Source organism: Lactuca sativa, chromosome 4 (assembly GCF_002870075.4).
Source record: "Lactuca sativa cultivar Salinas chromosome 4, Lsat_Salinas_v11, whole genome shotgun sequence".
Classification (NCBI taxonomy): domain Eukaryota; kingdom Viridiplantae; phylum Streptophyta; class Magnoliopsida; order Asterales; family Asteraceae; genus Lactuca; species Lactuca sativa.
The window spans coordinates 383,248,957-383,268,679 of record NC_056626.2 but is presented as its reverse complement, the minus strand read 5'-3'; the positions used below and the strand labels follow the sequence as shown (position 1 = coordinate 383,268,679).

The following is a 19,723-nucleotide window of genomic DNA, read 5'->3' as shown; positions in this document are numbered from 1 at the left end:
AAATCTAAATTTGCTTATATATTGCTTCATTTTGCATGGGCCCCATTACCTAACTTTTTTTAAGAAAAAAGATGGTTTATTAAAGAGGATAAATCACGTTGAATGTTGGAATGATGTGATCGAGAATGCATAAAGTAGAAACTATCACAGCACATGCTATACCTAATTCTCCAAAATGATCGGTTGAAACGTCCTTTGCAACCATTAAAAGTTTAGCCACTTGCTCCATTCCCTTGGTATAACGAAATTACATAAATCTCATTGTCTCAATCACCAGTAACCATCATATAGTACTTTCTTCCACGACTATGCATAAATACAAGTTGATTTAAACAATGTTTTATCGTCAACGGGTCAACGGCATGTATACCAGTTTCCATATCCACTTATTTTAAAAAATAAATACTATTTTATAAATAATCGTCACAAGAAAAAGTCTGTTCATGTCTACACCTTTAAATTCCATTTTATTAAATCATCAAAGATAAAATCAGCTTTAAAAATAACTTTTTTAATTTTAGCTTTCATTCAAGTAACTTTTCCTTAACTTGTTGGACTGTTCTTACAAATCTTTAAAAATATTATTCACCACACAAAGCTACAAATAAGGTGAAAGTATGTATTTCAAGACCCCCACAACAAACAACACACATAACAAGTCAAAACTTTGATGGAAATTTACGAAACTAGCCTTTCCCAGCATCAATAGCAGCATACACGAAATCCTCACACTTACCAGATGACATGACATCAGCCAACACACCGATGACATCAAACGCCTCCTGTAAATCAGCAACAGAAGTCATATCATCCAACCACGACAGCATCTCTTTTGAAAATCCCACCAAATCCTTCACATTCACTAATCTCTCCTTCATCACCACCTCCCACCTCTCCAAATCCTTGTCATTACTATTACTCTTCTCCACCAAATCCTTCTTCTTTTCAACCTTGAAATACCTCTGCAACTGTTCGATCAACCCCGTGTACACCAACATGGGCTGGATGATGGCCAGTAGCTCCTCCGGTTTGGCGGCGGTTGGCGGGCGGTGAGTTGACCGGGAGTGTGTCCGTTGCATGTAGGCGTGGTAGATACCGCGTTGGAGGAACGTGCGGCGGTGTTGGAGCCAGGACTCGTGGGATTCCGATAAAAGGGAAGTCACCATCATGAACTGGACAGTTTCTTCAGTGGCGGTGGTAGGTGGTGGGGATTTGGAATCCGGTGTGGAGGACGCAAGATAAGATGCTACGGATTTTGCAAGGTTGTGGCGTTGGGAAGGGTCGTGGTCGAGGAGGTAACGCGCCATTTGGATCATGAACGGGAGGAACTTCGCGTTGCTTTCTTTTCCTCCGCCTCGGCAGTCTGTGCTGAATGATGCTCCTGTTGCAAATCTCGCAAGCATCTGTTCAAACATAAATGAAATTTAAAATAAATAAATAAATGTTACAACTTACAATTTACAATTTACAATTTACAACGTTACATACCAGAACAATATCATAAGTCAACAAGCGAAGTCGACTTCCATCAGCACGACCAAGGGCGTTAAGGTAATCCCAGTACTGGTCAACATAGCGAGTGTATTGTGCCACTGGAACTGCGGGACCCTTTAAGGGGAAGAGATTATTGCAAAGTGTCTCGTTGTTTCTAAGGGCAGCTCCATCCCATTCCTTTTTGGGGGTTTTTAAAGCAGCATCGGCTCGTTTAGCCTCTTGGTGACATTGGAAATGTATGATGTTGAAATGGCTGACACTTGTGTAGACACAATCGCCACGTGTGCTGCTGCTTCCTCCTGAAGTGCTACTCCCAACACCAAGGTTTACCCTTTTGCTGAAGGTGTAAACGCCGAGTAAGTCGTTTGGTCTTAGACTGTATCCTTCTCGGCATACCATGCAAGCTAAACCCTCTTCCTCTTCTTCCATTTCTTCTAAACCTTCTAGAAGCGGTTGAGATACAACGATTCGTTTCCCACCATCAGATGCCATTTCTTCTTGCATCCCAAGCGTCTGTTTAACATATTCTCAGCTTTACTTTCTGTAAAAAAAAAAATGGATACGAAAAGTAACAAGAGAAGAAAATTACCTGGAGCACGTCCTTTCTTTTCATTAGCGCGAGTCGTTTCATTTCATCTCGCGTGGCATGGCGTAAAGCGCTGACTTTCTCAGCAAGGAACCCGTCGCCTTTTCCTTCTTTATCTGAAATTGTATCCAACAAGTTTTCAGCTCTGGCTCCAATTTCATTTTCTCCAGCTACACCTTCCAAGGCGTGTAGTAAAGGTAATATCCCTCCTTCATCGATGCACTTCTGTGTCGCCAGGTGTCCCATTGAAAGCCCTCTGAGCATTGAGAGAATGAGAGGAACGGATGGAAGTTTTAAACCGGAACCCCATTCCGGTCTAGACCGGAATCCAGATTCCCCAGTGAAAGCGAAACTGTCCTTTAAATGTCTAACTGCAGATTCGGTAATTTTGGTTTCCAATATGATGTCTTTCAGTCTCTCCCCACAAGAGCTCGTCTTCATTGATTCGGAAACCCTAACGAAATTCTCAACCGCGAATCTCTGTTTCGATGCTTGTAAAAAGACGGTTTCGTCCTTGGGATTTTCCGCATGTTGTTTCTGCAAAGTATCGAATTCGACCCAGTTCTTTAAGAAAGGATCGAAGTGTTGCACGAGTGCTTCCATTGCAGCAGGCTCACCGTAAGTCAAGTAAGGTAAAATTCTAGCAACCATCTCGGTGTTTCTCTGTTGTTTGCTTGACTTTTTTACCCCTAGTGGGTACGACAGTCTCTCCAGGAACATGAGGACTATCTTCTTGGCTTGCTCGCCAGCACCAGCTTCTTCGTTGGAAACAGTGAGGGCGTTTTGGGTAATGTTGATATTGTCACTTTCGTTGGCTTCCATTGTTAAACTTTCTACAATTAGAAGAATTCCTTCAGCTGGCTCCATGGCATCAACGGAAAACGCACGTCTCGCGATTTCAAGGAGTAGGCTTAAAGCTCCAAGTTTCAATAAAGCTGTTCTGTTTCCCCTTATTTTGCAGCAGTGCATTAACAGATTCAAAACAGCCACTAATTGCTCCTGGTTTGACTTCAAATCATCTCGCAAACGCTTCAACAATAAAAAAAAAATTGAAATTAGAAATGTAGAATATGCTAAAAAGTCATGCATTTAAGCACAGAATATTATTCATACCTGAACAATTTCCAATAAAATTTCCAACCCGCCACATTCCCGAACTGCCCCTGCTATAGCAAACTCAACTTCAGGATCTTGGGACTCTTCTCTGTCCTCGTCCAATTCTTTAATCATTGGTTCAGTAGCTTCACCATCTAACCCCTGTTAATAGCCAACAAGCATTTAAATGGAGAAAATAGCAATCTACTTTGGCACAAAGAGACTAGTAAGTTGTGAGAAAAAAAAAAACCTGAAGTCTGTAGGTCACTGTCATGGGAGGAGAATCTCTTGCTGACGTGGCAGCGTTGGAAGAAAGCAATGTGGCAGCAGCAAGTGCGCTTGTGGATTGACTACTTGACTTTTTCCAGACTTGTTCGTAAACTTGGGCGATGCTTAAATCAAGGGAGATTATGTTTCCAGCTACTAGAAGTTCCATACCATAATCATCCTCGATAAGACCTAAAAGATCTAACTGGTTACAAATTTTGTTTTTGACATCACGCATTAATGGACCAATTTCAGCACTTGAATAAGGGTTTTTGGTCATTGAACCACGGATGAACTCTTCTTGCGTGTGTGCCTTGTTCAGTATCAAATGGTATACAGCTTCGGGTTTCGATGGGCATATCAGGTTACAAAGTTGCTCCAATATGAACTGCAGAAGAAGTTATTACATTTTGGTTGTGATTTGTGAATGAATCAAATAGAATAAAATGTCGGGATAAACAGTAACTTTTACATACCAAATTAGATCGCCCTCTTTTATCCTCCCCATGAGTCTGCAAACCACGAATGCATGCCTGGATGAAATGTTTTTTATTTTCAGCACTTTCCAGCAAAAGACTATCGAGAAGATCCTTTAAAAGTCGACTGCAATCACTTATCAGCTTTGTTTTCTGCACTATTAATCCCCTAACGACAATAAGGGCCTCAAGGACTTCCGAGAGCAGTTGTTCCTTCATGAACCTGTCATCAAGTGACATTTATATATAAAAACAAGGGTATCAACTATCAAGATTTGATAAAGAACAAAGAATATATATATATATATATATATATATATATATATATATATATATATATATATATATATATAGATTATACCTGGATCTGACATTTGGGACGTCTAAAAACTTTCCAAGGAGCTCGATGAGCTTATGAAGGATGAAACCCTGTGAGATGTCAATACGCAGACTCCTCTCCAAAGATTCAACATTACTCACCTCTTGTGTGATCAGCTTACAAATTGTGGTCAAACATCCACGTACAGTCAAGAAAAGGCGTGCATCTTCTGTCTCAATCATTTTAAAGAGCAATTCGAAATACTCAGCAGCGTTTTCACCAGCAGAAAGAGTTGAAGGCAACAAAGACATGAGTAGGTTTAGTAACCGAAACCGTCTTGATGAGCCTTGTGCACAAAGCAAACTGATCAACATGCACATCTCTGATCTTATAGATTGAGAACAAGCACTTAGAACCAATTCTGTAACCCATGAACCCAATTCAAAAGAAGCAATTTCACTCTTGTTTGTCTTGCAAGCACGACGTTTCCATCTAAGAGCATACTTCAACGCGAGAAACTCATACTTCTGAGGGCGGGACCTCTGTCCAGGTATAGTTGTTTGTGAGACTTTATGTCGCCTTACAAAATCAAGATACGAAGCACCTCGTTCCCATTCTGAGTAACTTAAGAGCTGTATATCATGAGTCTTCTGAGAGCCGTTTAAGCTGGTTTCATCTTTTTGTAATGGAACCGGAACTGGGTTAGGTTTTGATCCTGCTTGTTCTTTGTCTGATGAATCGGGTTTTGGAGGAGTGCATGCTTGTGATATGATTCTCAAACAAGGAAGAATGACGTGTTCAGATATAGAAGGATGTTTTGCGCCCAACTTGATTGAAGAAAACAACAGCTGGAAAACGACACGTAATCTTGACTCCCAAAATTCATCAGCCAATGAACAGACTTCTGAAAGCAAGAGCAACTCTTCACGTGTGGCAAGTGCGATATCCATGGAACGATGATGTTCGAGACAATACATTACTTTCTTCTGAATCAAGACATTCAGTTCAGAGACTGCGTTTTTGTCACCTTCAGAGAAGGCACATAGTGCTGCCCGGGCTTGGACTCGGGCAGTTTTCGGACCTTGATGGATGTTGTTCTCGAATAATTCAGATAAAATTCCAGCAGACACAAGCTGTTTTTTGGAACTTGAGTGCTTTGACAAGACTTGCAGCAATTCAAGACACTGTGTAACGAACACAGTCGCACACCCATAACAGCTGTTTGGTGACCTGGACACCACTAGTCTGGAAGAGGCTACCGAGTCATCAGAATGTTTCTGATGTAAGTAATTCATTAAAACGCGTCGAAGCCCTTGAAGCGTCTGAATGCTTTTACTGACTGAATCGAAAGCAGCTTTGCATTTTTCACCATAAAGAACACCAAGAAGCGCGATCTTACGGTTTATCTTACATGAAGGACCGGGTAGAGAAACCATCATTTGCTGAACGGAATCTTTCTGTTGAGAGTCCATGTCGTTTTCACCGATGCTTGATACAATCTTCAGTAAAGGTTTTTTGAACCCTAAAAGCTGCTGGTATCTCCTATGAGCATTTTCAGATTCAGATTCAATAGCAGCCAACCCTCTCTTCATATCATCATCGTTCTCCATGTTATCAAATGTGAAACTCGGTTTCGCCATGAAATTGAATTCAAACCGACCGTATTTGCTGTAACCACACTCGTTACATAAAAAGGAATCCAGATTTTCATAATTGATATTCCGACACTGTCTACACTGGTAAGCATTCTCATGACAGTTCCCACAGATTCCGTGTCTATCGGTTACAGGACGACTGCATCGTGGGCATTGCAGAGGTTCAAGAGACAACGCCTGTAGATTTTCATAAAAGGAATCGAGTTCAATCATGAAGTTACACGCAGTGATCGGGATTGGGAAATCCACTTTGAGTTCGGTTTGATTGAACGCCAGATGGCAGATTTTCGCGCGTTTCCATAACGCCCAGTTGTTTTTAAGCTCCGCCAGGTCAGCAACAGGTCGATTGTTGTAATACAGATTCAAGACTTTGACCGATTTAGACTTACGAGCATCATGAACATTCATGGTGACACTCTGAATGGTGTAGCTTCCTGTGCATTTCACTATTATCCGATTGTCAGTGAATTTTGTTTCGGATTTTAAACTCTCTAATTTCATTCTACTGTAAGGAAGCTCGGGGCAGCTGCACGCTACACATGGCTCGCTTTCGAGGTAGTAGCCGTCAAACTCTACCAACCCACTTAAGGTGTTGTAGATGCGTGAATTCGGATGGTTGGCCAATAGCTCGTTTTGTAAGTGAAGGGTATCGAATATGCATTTGATGACATCAGAAGTCAAACATCGGTCAACAATCTCATTGCTTTGTTGTTTCGTGTTGTTGTCGGGTGCTCTTCCTAACAAACAAGTGACAAGTTCTGTATACTCCATGATGTTTTGACCATACATCGGTAAGCATTTGACTTTTTCTAACAGAATCGCCAACATTGTTTCTTTAAACGACTGCTTCCCATGATGCCAGGCTCCATACAGCACACATTTGGCTTCCACACGAACAGAGCTTGAATTCCACTCGAGTAAAAAGCAATCAACAAATTGTCTCAAAATGTCATATCCTTTATCAGCAAAAATCTCCACCATTGGCTCCATGTCCATGTAGGATTTATCCAAACCAGATTCCGATCCCGTTCCTGTTCCTGTTCCCTCGTCTCCTTTCTTTTTCTTTTGTGTCCCGGATTTGCTTGAACTAGTTGTGGAAACAGTCTCACCTCCTTCAATTTTCTGTAATGACATGCTAATGTCTTTCCCGTTGTAGAAGGACAAATTCAAGAGTTTAAGAGATTGAGACACGCATTCTTCTGGGAAATAGAAGACGCCATTGAGAAGAAAACGCAACACATCACCATGTCTCGAACAATATTTCTGCCAGTTTCTGGGACGTGAAGAAGCTACTTCAGCCATGGTAGACAAACATTTCACCACCTTGACACTTCTTTCATAGGAAAGAGTGCCTTGAAATCCACCCGACTTGTTCACGTGTTTATACAGCTTCTTAACTTCACTTGAAAACTGCCACGAGTCTCGAATGCTGTAGTAGTGTGTTTTGCTACCACATAGATGTAAGAAGAGTCTCCTGGCGTATCTTCTTACGAAAGTTGTATTGGGATTATTGATGTAGCTGCATAGAACGTCTTGATACCCATCAAGCTTTAAATCCTTTCCAGATGGGATTTTGAAGAACTTTTCTTTTTCAGCACCTTTGTTGTCATGCTTTTCGGGGCGTACTAAGCTGTAGACTAATCTGAAAGTGTTCTCCAACAATAACCGATGATAGTCCGCGAACATATCCGCTCGATGAGATTTCGCATACGAATCGGAGAAAAACGGGGAGAAATTGCCCGCGGGTATTTCTCTACGGATAGTTAACAGCGCCCCACATCCTGAACCAGAGTTAGCAGCACCATGGGAAGAATCAAAACCAACAGAAGGGGACTTGAAAACATGCATCAGCTGTTGTAAAATATCCATGAGGTAGTTAACAAAATCTTGTTGGCGAAGGGACCCACACGCTCGAAGGAGTTGGGAATGGAAACTGTTTTTCTCTTGATCATCTACAGCTGTTGAAGTAACTGGAGTAGAAGAGGGAATCTGGACAACGGTTTTTTCATGTGCATCGGGTTTCGCCACTGAACTATCGCCACCTGGCTGGTGCCAGTTTCGTAACATTAGTGTAAAGAACATGAAGACTAGAATAGTGACTTCTCCAAAAGAAGAACGTGACTTTGCTGTGAAAGGTTTGTTGATGGAAATTTCTTCTAGAAACCATTTTATTAACTTTTCAAGATCTAAACTTTCGGGCCTCGAGCTGTCAACGAAAGGTCCACCTACAGCAGATGATAGCCTGTAGAAGAGCTGCATAACCGGAATAGCACGAACACCGGAAGTAGTCTCCATCCATCCGTTTAAAAGTTTGAGAAACTCCGAAAGAATCGAAGAGTTAATCGCCCTTTTTGAAGCGGAAATCGTAACGGAATCAGTAACAGAAGACGGAAACTCGCCGGAATCATTCGTTTCCAATACATGGATTGCGGGAGCGGAATTCGTGATTCCGGAGTCTGATGATGCAACTGGAAGCAAACATGGATCGGTTAAATCATCAGTAGAGAAGTGCATTTCGTTGCCTTCTCCACTATATGTTTCAGCTTCGATTGGAATTGCTGACATGGGATGGTCTCGCGAGTGAGGTGGGGGGAGTCTGTCAGCATCAAGGCTTTCATAGCAGCCTTCACATAGATCAAAATCAGGGCAGACTGTACAATGCCATCTTCTCCTCAGTATAGGAACAGTGGAACAACCATCGCAGCAGTATTGAACAGATGAAGTGATGGAAGAATCTTCCTCAACCATAATCCGAGTGTTTCCGCCAGCTGGGTTCGCCACGTCAGCACGTGTGAGAGCAGCGGTTGTACTGTCTGCTCCGTCATCTGTACCTAACATTGTTTGCTTTGGAAATGGAACTTGAAGTAGCCTCGAAGATATCGCCAAGCTGGATAAAAAATTGTTCAATAGAAAATATTCAGCATACAATGTTAATAAAACTGGTGTCTAGAGATAGATAATCTAACAATCACCTGCTAGACGTCTGAACAGCCTCGTTTTGGGAAAAGAGAAGCTTCTTAAAAAGAGAGACAGCTGGCACAACGGTATCACCCCCTGAGTCTTTTTCATGTGAAACCAAACACTCGGCGTAAGAGTAAATAAGGTCCACAGATGCTATAACAATGTTGTTCATGGTCTGTGTTTCAGGCTGTTCTATGTCCAAAATCCCCCATAGAACCTGCATAAGCCCATCAACCACCTCCGAACCTACAAAACATCATTTTCAGAAACAATTTAAAAAAATAACATAAACTGATAATAAAATTTAAAACCATACCATGTGTTTCAAGAAAAGTGGCCAAGTTAGAACGACGGTTGAGTGCAATTTTGGAAACCGCATGCATCTGAGCTGTAAACTCTTCAATAATCCACCCCGATGTACTTCCACCAATTCCAAGCCTTGACAATAATGTGGAAGTTGATTTCACCACTCCTAGAAGCCGCATTGTGTCTTTAACCTGTGAATGTTGTAAATTGTAAATTAGTAAAAGCATAATAATATAAAAAACTGAAGTAGAGAAGTGACTTGTGTACTTGATAATATATTTCTCGTTTAGGAAAAATGGCTTGAAGAACACGACATGCAGCAGCCTGCAACATAGGTTCCCTGTCGCTTTCAAATATTGTTTCCAACAACTGCTTGCATTTTAGTTTGTTCAGCTCTGTTTTTACTTCCTCCATATTTGAAGATCCATGTGGCTTACACAACGCGTATAATCTGGACAAAAGGTTAAGTCCATCTGCAACAACCTGTTCTTCAATAGGAGCAGGTTGACCAGTGCGACGTTTTTTCCCAGATCCTGAAACCCAAGAACTGCTACCAAGCACACGCGCCTCCATGTCCAGTACTGCATCCATTTTCTCCTTCCAACCAAATTCATCCTTTGCTCTACCATAAATTTCTAAAGTGTCTATTCTTGGTAAAGTTGATCTGTTGAAAGTTGGTCCTATGGAGATTGCGATTTCTTCATCAGCTAGAAGGGATTCTGCAACTGTAAATGGGATGTCATACCATGACCTCATGCCTTCGTCTAGTTTTATAACTCTTTGGAAAATTGTTATCTCCGAGGGTATATGGTTTGCTGATGTGTTCCCCACATGGACACGAAATCCAACCATTACTATGTCTGGATTCGAATTGGAAACTGTTACCTGGAATGGAAAAACACAAGGCATCAATCATGAATCAATACGAATAATTCAGTGGCTGTTTCTTTTTTCTTTTATTTTGGTATGGTAGAGTGGCTGAATGGTTAGTAATGTCAGTCAGGATTGAATAAAGAGCTGTATACATAGGTATGTTTTTTGCTAGGTTGAATACACCATTTAAATATAAGACTAAATGACCATTTTAGCCTTACATTCCAATTTTGATGTGAGAGGGGTTGTGTGGAAAAAGACTAAGGACAAATATGTAAGTGGTTAACCAAGAAAGCCCATTAAGTCAAAAAAACTAAAAAAATAAACAGCATTGTAACAAAGCATACCTTGAACCCTGCAGGCGTAGGACTTTCAAGAAACCCTTCTTCTGAATTCAAACTCTGTTTTGCACCTTCGGAATCACCGTTCCTGATGGCATCACCACTTAACTTCACATCACCCGTTATGCAGACTGTTTTCTCAAAAAAATCAAGTGGGAATTCCGGCTTCAAACTAGCATAAGCTTTACTGTTGAGAATATCAGATCCCAACTTCTTAACTTTATCTGGAATCACATTTGCACCAGCTTCAACCCCAACAGGAACATGTGTATATATCTGAAGACTACCATCATCATGCAAAACAAGACAATGAATTTTATCTTTCGATAAAGGCTTATACGCGGTTATACCCACCAACACTAAGGTCGAATACACTCCGTTCCGCATGTTCTGTGCAAGAACATCATGTTCTCCAATCGAAACAGTCAAAGCAGCGTTTGACTTCACACTCGAAAAGCAAACAAACAATCCACTTCCAGGAAGTAACTCCTTGAAACGATGCAATCCAGCTGGACGATGTTCATCTTCATAAACAGCAGACATCTCAGATAAAGACAATGCGCCATGATCAAGTCTCCCCACTAAAGTCGTCCCATCTTGGTATGACACAAACAGAAGTTTGTAAGTTGATGAGAAATACAAAGAGGAACCTTTCGCGTGTGTTTCCTTTTCCTTTCCTGGGGTTTTGACAATTTCTTTTAACGTTTTGGCACCAGAGTTTCCTTCGTTTGACAATTCCAGTCTGTATAAGGAACCGAGTTCAGAAAGGACAAGAAGAAAAACTTTTGCTTGTGAAACGACAGCGAGTGTTGCGTCTACAATTGTGTCATCTTGCAAAGTGATGTAGTGGATTGGACTTATGTTGTCTTGAGAGAGATCGTATATTTTAACGAATTTGTTGGTGACCACCATGAGTTGCACTTGAGACCCGGGAACCCATTCTACACGTCTTATGTAAGCACCTTGTAATGCAAGCTCAATGGCTAAACGATCTGTGACCTCACCACGATGACTTACAGTCAAAACCTGGCAATCTTCATAGCCTGCAACTGCAAGATAACTCTCAACCAATGGGTTAAAAGCAAGATGCACGATTTCAAAACGAACAACGTTTTTTGATAATGGCTTCACGTTCGCCTTGTCAGCAGTAACAGGTGCGATAGTTGCCTGTCCGATCAGCTGGCCCACATCAAATATAGCTACTTTATCACCTTCTCCAACAGCAAGACGTCCACGTGTGCTGACACTAAGCAATGATTTCACCAGGGAGCCACTAGCTAAATGGGCTTTGAGTTCTTTAGCATTTGAATAATCTGCTTTTATCTTTAAATCCAACGAACCACTTTTATACGCCTTTTTTAATTGTAGAAGATCGGAACTGAAACTAAGCACTTTATCTTCACCTAGTGAGATATTTTTGTCCTTTGAAAGGTTGGAGTCTCTTCGGGTGGTTATAGATGGTAACAAGGAAGAACAAAGTTCGAGTACACGGTCTTCAACATCGAGTCCTTTTATCAATTCTGGCATTGCTTCTTGTATCTCTCTTGGGAAAGATAATCTGACAGTGTTGTTATCATTGTCCAACGACCCATCCTCATCAACATCCGACTCACTGTCTACCTGATCCCCTTCTTCTGTGAATGGTAAAAATGAATGAAGATTATTACCACTGCGGGTGGGCGTGTTGTTACTGTTGCTGTTATTTCCCGTATATTTTCTAGGTTTCAAACATTGGCAACTGCTACCTCGTACACCCCCGGCCCCACAGTCACAGAAAAACCGACTTGATCGGGAGTATACAACGCGATGTCCACGATGACATACTTTTGCACATACAGAACAGCAGCCTTTCGAAACAGTTAAATCACATGTGTAACAGAAGTACCAGTGTTGTTCCATGAAATTGCTCCCACTGGATGTGAATGTACAGACTTTGGAAGCGAGGGCTCGTTCACTGTTGCCATCATCGAATTCTTCTTTATCGATGCTGCCAACTTCACCATCTGATGTCCCGTCATCTTCGTCTTCGTCTGCTGACGTGGCATCACAGTCGAGCGGTGTGGATGTGGGCCCACCTTCTTGATTGGAAGAAAGAAGCATTGTGTCTGGATGTTTCCTTGAATTCAACCTTGACGCCACCTGTCCAATTCTACGCGAAGACTTGTCAGCCAGCTTTGTGACACTGTTCTTATCACTTACCATGGATCCAACGAAACCGAAGAGAAATTTTAGGCCTTGAAGCAGACGCTCATCAGAAGCTAGCTTTTTCATTAGCATCACTGTTCGCTCCAAAAGGGGTTTCATTGAGGCCTCGCCACTTGAAAGTTGAACAACAAAATTCAAATATGATTTTGCTGTGTTGACATCATACAGCATGAAGGCGTTATCAAGCGAGATCAACAGGGCTTCGTATATATGTGAATGCAATTCTTCAGCTTGTGGCTCAGGGGACAAAAGTGAGATGATAAACTTCATGGTTGACTCTCTTAGGGATGATGAACTTCCGTTTGTTGACCCTAATAGCCTCTTTTCAAGCCATTTGGAGAGGTGGACCAAATCCATGTCAAGGAATTTCTTCTGTAAATCTGGCTTGAAATTAGGGCATGTGTCTCCAGATAAAAGATCAACAAAGAAAGTAAGAACCTTCACATTAACCGATTCAGAGTCGCAATTATCCAATGCATCGAAAAAGACCAAAAGATCCCCACGCTGAGAGCCAAATGTGTCATCGAGCTCTTTAGAAAGATCTCCATCAGACATGAAAAATTTTAACACTGGTGCCCTTGAAGGATCCTTCATGATGCTGTCTATGATATCAATAGCTTTGGAGACTACACATTCGTTAACAGAGCTATCAACAGCTTCTCTACCATTAATATCCCGCAAAAACTCATACATGTTTTTCATTGTAAAAAAATTCATGTAATCAAACCCTTCCAACCCATCACTCAAGCTTCCGTATATTGCATCACATTGACCATGGAGACTGTTGAAAACCCTATCGGTTTTAATTTCCAAGATTGATTCAAGAATCTCAAGGCGTGTGATGGAGGTAAGTTCTTCCGCTTTTATCATCTTCAGAATCCCATCTAGAACAGAAACGATTCCTTTAATGGTAAGAATGCAAGAAAGCAGAAACCCACTGGGGACCTGATTGTTCCATGGGAAACCATGCATTGTAAATTCCAGAAAGACCTTATTCCAGATTCCAGGTGCCATCTTATCAACAGCAGTACCCAACTTTGACAAAAGCTCACAGATACTCTCCAATTGTGAAGGACTGAAAGCGCATTTCTCAAAAACCACATCTTGTAGAGACTTGTCAAATCCAGTGTGTTTGAGAAGCAACAGTGGTGAAAACTTATTGGTATCACCAAAAGTAGAAAGTAAGGTCTTCTGGTAAACGTTTCTGTACCTCTGTAATATTACCGATAACGCCCTCAGAAGTACTCCAACCGTGTCTCCATGAAGTGAACTGTTCACAAGCTTTTCAGCAAGTGTAAGAAATTCAGCATCTTTAGATGTCTGGACTAAACCCACCGAGTCATTTTCAATATTGGTGCCATACTTCTGGTTTCCAGCTCCAAGTAAGGAGAGTACAAGAGATAACCATGATCCACTCCGCAGGAAATCCCAGCCAAGTTCTTCGGTTTCAACTATGGGCATTGATTGCAACTGTTCTAGCATACTGTACACTAACTTTGAAAAGTCAACACCCGTAGCAACTCCTTGACTACCCAAGATTGAATGGCCAAAGTGCAAAAGATGTTCTATGTTAGTGATGTCAAGAGTCTGAATCAAATCCACAGAAGTGTGAACAGAAGGGATGTCCCAACAAAGCATAAGAATGTATCTTTCAAGAACCAGATCCTCCATTGTCAATGCTCGTTTTCCTCTCCAAAACCCTAAAATCGAAGATAGTGAAGCACATACTTCAGCCCAACTCAAACCTAAACATTCAACCGCAAGATCTTCTCTGTGTGCTGAAGTGGTAAAAGATGTGACATCAATCAGTTGACTTAAAAAGTTACTGTTGACTTCCCCTTCTATGGTAAAAATCCGCATCACATTCTCCACGGAAGTAGATACCCAAAACGTACCATTGCTTGCATTACCCCGAGCAAGAGGAGCTTCCCTTAACTTGGATTTCAACTCTGAAAGTAAAGTTGGGGGACAAACATTCGGATAAAATATCATGTGTCTAAGAATCAAAACCAATCGTGAAACCAACAATCCCCAACATGACAATTGGGTGCTGTTGAAACCATTAGATAGAGGCTCGATTGATTTAATGGAGGAAAATATGAAATCGGCGTGTCCTGCTTTTTCTTCTTCAGATGACAAATGGAATGACATTAAGAGAATCTCAATGTGAAAGACCGAAGGCAGACTATCGATAACTTCTTTAAGGGTAGGACATTGTGTACAGACTGTTTTCACCTTCTCGAAAACAAATTCCGAAAATACCCTTTGGACTTTGGTTCTCAATTGATTTCCGGACATCCCATCTCGGCATATAAGCGTATGAGCTAAAACCGCAAGTGTCTGATGGTTGTATACAAAACAACCGTTTTCTACAGTCAGTATTTTCCCAACAAGGTACTCTTCGAGGGTATCAGATAAAGCATGGAAGGATAACAAGTTATGCAACACCTCATAGCAAACCTCATGAGTATGCACAAACTTCCTATGCTCGGACAAAGATACCCCTACACCTACACCAGCATCAGGACTTCTTTCTCCAGCATGACACCCCGGACAACTCAAAATCGAAAGCATGATATCGATATGATACGAGTTAAGCTTTCTACACGCATCCTCGTATATTGTAGAGTGCCATTCAGGTGAAAAAGCACCTGTTTTCAAGAATATAAACAGTTCACTTGCAGCATGGAGAGGCATAAGCACGTTTGTAACAGAACTAGCAGTGATAACAGATTGATCATACCCATCCGTGGACCCCACCGACCTCCCACCTTCTGAGAAAAGGTCACCAAACAAAGCTTCATCCTCATGGCAAACTGTACTTTCAGGTTCCAAAGTAGAAGACGCCTTTGTTAAACTGGAATACGATCTATCAAGTTTTGGCAACATTTTGACACCCTCAGAGTGAAGAAAGAAAGCAAGGTGCATCAAATTGTCTACCCATTGCTTTGATGTTGGAAATATTACTTTTAGCAACTCCTCAACTGTGTACTTCTTCACCAAAGAGATTCCCCCACATGAAAAGGAATCAACTTCATGTAACCCTTTCAATTCAAGAGCTTGATACTGTTGTTTCTTTATATCTTCAACTAACTTCAGAACATAAAGAACAATACGTGGGAAGTAGGCCACTGGAAGCTTTATATTTGTAACAGACTTGTCATACCTCCATACATCAACATCCAGATTCTCAAAAACAGAAACTATTACACACACCAAGGTGTTCTGAAACACAGTGCTGTTGCAGAAAATTGTGTGAACTAAGTGAAGAAACGCCTCCAGTAGCAACAGTACAAGACTTTCGATACTGAACTCAATAGAAACATTGTTTGTGGCAAACTCGTATCTGCTTGCAAACAAACTAGGCAACACGTTGATAAATGATGCAAAAGATCCCAACAGCTTAGCATCGTATTCAACATATGGGGCGTCTTTGGTGACACTTGAAAGTAATTTGAAAATTCTCGCACAGAATGATAATCTTTTCCTTAAATTGATGCTGTCTATCTTCTCATCGCATCTATCAAGATTCTCAACGAGTCCCATGCAGTATGAAACAAGGCGTTGTATGCATCTCAAGTGAACAACTGCCCAGTGCTGCAAAAGTGGGACTAGTTTATTTAAATCTTGAGAACTTCTTCCAGTTGTCCATGAGTTCATGTTATCATGTTGTGTCCATTCGGAAGCTAATGTCATAAGGAGACGATCCACTGGCTTTTTTTCCTTTGAGCAACTATTCCCTTTTAAAAAGAATATAAAGGTTTAAGAAACTTTGCAACTAAATCATGAAACAAGATGCAAAGAAAGAGGAAAACATGAATACCTTGAAGAATACATTCAATGTGGTCTTGTAATTCAATATTCTCGTTTCTTAATGTGATGGACTTCAGTAAGTCTATAAGAAGATTTATAGAAGGGTGTGACACATCAGTCTCCTTAATCGTTCCATCTACTAGTGCGATCTCCAATAACTGCATGATATTTTAGAAGAAATAAATAACAAAGACAGAGATGCAAACAAACATAACTGTGCTTGCTCTGGACCAATACATTTGTACTTTGTAGACACCATATGTCAATTAGGATCTGAAGCCTTTTAATTGTGTAAAACTATATTGGAAGGAGGATACAATGCATATTTACATGTCATTTCCATGTAAACTACTGTGTACAAGGAGCATAAAGATATTACATTGATTTTCCAGGGAGTGGTAGTGTGGTCATGGATTTAATTGATTTTTGGAAATCAAGGATACAGAGGTGCAATCCTATAGAACAAAGCATGTTCAAGTAAGGTACTAAGGTAGTACATTGATCTAATTGAAAATGAGCACTTATGCAACACATGTTATACTAGCTTCTTCAAATTAAAATATTACTGAATATTTGAAACACCCAACTTAATGTGTGCCTAGTGAGAATAATAGAATATCGTCCTGAATTTTAGTCTATAACCCTTATCATAGAATCATGGCTACTAATAGACAAAACAGAGCATAGAAAATTAGAGTTTATCAAGAAAGTGTCACAATCGCAGGAAAGTAATTTCCCACAGGTGTCCTCATCAAGTTTAACTCCATCCAGTTCAAAAACAGAAACAACTGTCTCTTGCATAAAAAAATGGTGCATGATGCTATTTAGTAGCATACAGATAACCCTACATCATCAACTTCCTGATATTTACTTAGTGTGGCAGCGTTATGAATTCCTTAATATCACAAAATCAAAATAAAACCATAAAGTTATCTTCCGATCGTGTATACTCTATCAGCCTGCATACTGAACCATTAAACAAAATTACAAACCTGAATGAAACTTATATCATCACTGGTAGCAACTGATTTCTCCAAACAACAAAGAGCAAACTCCAACGACTGCTCCATAACGGCAACAATTATCGGTTCTACTTGCTCGACTGTCAAATCAGGGGAAAAAATACATATATACATATAAGATATAACACTTGAACAATCACACGAAGCACAACACAACATGAAACGCGAACCGAAATCAAAACATATATACATAAACTCATAATAAAAATGTACCGGAAATGGATCGGGTTGAAGAGACAATCGCGTATGCTACGGAAATAACGGCTTGAATCTGAGCCTGGTCCCAGTGTTGTAGCCCTAATTTTCCATCACTATTGATTTCAACGCCTTGTTTAAGGATCAAATATAGCGTCTCGAGCCCTAACTTTTCAGACCGAAGTCTAATATCGTTCGACGACGATGACGACTTGTCGTCGAAGAGAACTCCGACCAGTTTGGCGATTTCTTCAGCCATGGCCGGATAAATTGATCGGGGAACCGATGATGAATGCGTGTGTGTAACTGATCGATCAGTACAATTTTACAGATACTTTATGTGATCGAGAGAGAGCAGAAAGCTCTCGTAGGACTGCGTTTCGATAAATTTCTTTAATCAAAAGAGAGTTTAGTGGAGAGGCTTATTAGTGTGGACAAGACACAGAGGCGGTGGGACTTGATAGAAAAGAAATGAAAAGATTAAAAAGAAAAAAAGGAAGACAAATCATTTCTTAATCCCCAAGTTTTGATTTGAAATTTTTTTTTAGTAAAGATAAAAATAGAGAAAACTTCAAATTTGGTCCTTATATTTGGTTGATTTCTTTGGTTTCTAACATTTGTGGTTTTAAAATTACAAATTTTCAATTGGTTTTGATGTAGGTTATAGTCTCTTGGAAATAATCATCATCAAATGGCATTTGTTAACGTATCTCTTCATGTGAGGTTAAAAGTGTTTTTTCAGTTTTCCCTCCGCATTATTGTCATCACAGAAACGGTATACATAATATACTCACTTTTATACACGCTAGTTTTCAATTGCCCTTTCATATTCTTTTCCCTCCATTCTCATTCTTAAACCCGAGACAACACCAACTCTACACATGATTTTTTTATCATCGCAACTACATTTATGTGAAGACGATGGTTCATATGTGGAAAATTCGACCATTAAACCAACGTTTTGATACGAGAGCCATATATGGTAAGTTCTTTAGTGTCCATTAATGTGATGATTGTCAAAGAAAAAACAATTATGGTGGAGAAAATTACTAATATGCTTCATCTTTTTTGTATTTTGCCTTAAACGAAAGCAAATTCTAACACGTTTTCTATGAGGCTTCATATGGCGGGAAGTTCAACCAAAGTTAGGGGTTAGATATATGGATGGACAAGTGAGGTACATTGGCTTACTAAACATAGAAGAGTTTTATGTCTAGGAGCTACACTTCGTTATGCTTGAACTAGGTGATACGATCCCCTCAATCATTTATTATTAATGTGCAATTTATATGTTACATAGTTTTAAATTTATAATCCTAAACTACTTAACTAATTAATTGCACTTAGACAGTGTACCTAGTTAAATTTATGGAATATTTTAAATAAGTTGGATATTGAACACAGGGAACGGATTTAGCTAATAAGATAATTACTAAAATTAATCTGAAAAAAAAAAAAACAATAAGTAAAGAGGGGGTTTTTCTAATTTTACAAGTACAGATTAACTTAAAACTAAACACTAAATTAAAAATGATTGTAAACAAGATTAAGAAAACACTTTTGTTTAACTTAGAATCCTTCTTTTCCTATGTGTAGTTTCTAAGTATTCAGTTGGTTACCAATTTTAATATAATCAATAGTCTTGATCCAATCTCCTAATAGTTTCACCAATTCATGAACTACTATATAATGATCATACACAAGCAAACACAAAATTGATTATTAATGACAATTGGGCTATGTAAGATATATATAAGATAATTATCTATGATCAAGACAAATTACCAAATACAATTATGATCAAATTATGTTCTCCAACATAACTAAATTTGTTACCTTTATCACTTAATCTAAGATGTGGCTAATCCTAGCTCTAGCAATTTAATGATCATTAACTACTAGGTAAAAAAAGTTCATGCAATTCAATTGGTCATTAAACTACACTTAACTTGAATCAAAGCAACAAATACTGAAAATTTAACATTCTAGGTAATGATAATCAAACACATGCATGAACCAAGTTCATAAAATCCAAATCTAAGAAACCAGCACATATTATTAGGGTTCATCTACACTAAACGAAAGTCTAATGATTAGTTACTCATAACAGACAAT

At 39.8% G+C, this 19,723-nt stretch overlaps 1 protein-coding gene across 1 annotated transcript; it reads right to left on the bottom strand.

Moving 5' to 3' along the window:
• Nucleotides 1-599: 599 nt before the first annotated feature.
• LOC111885655 (auxin transport protein BIG) lies at nucleotides 600-18,070 on the bottom strand. The gene is made up of 14 exons (XM_023881897.3): nucleotides 17,627-18,070; nucleotides 17,384-17,493; nucleotides 16,402-16,549; nucleotides 10,380-16,318; nucleotides 9,427-10,044; nucleotides 9,170-9,350; nucleotides 8,865-9,099; nucleotides 4,280-8,779; nucleotides 3,919-4,141; nucleotides 3,426-3,830; nucleotides 3,194-3,337; nucleotides 2,084-3,109; nucleotides 1,489-2,007; nucleotides 600-1,403 (listed from the first exon to the last, which is right to left on the bottom strand). Exons 1-14 carry the CDS (start codon nucleotides 17,865-17,867, stop codon nucleotides 687-689), a joined length of 15,006 nt encoding a protein of 5,001 aa, XP_023737665.1. The 5' UTR covers nucleotides 17,868-18,070; the 3' UTR covers nucleotides 600-686.
• Between the last annotated feature and the right edge of the window lie 1,653 nt (nucleotides 18,071-19,723).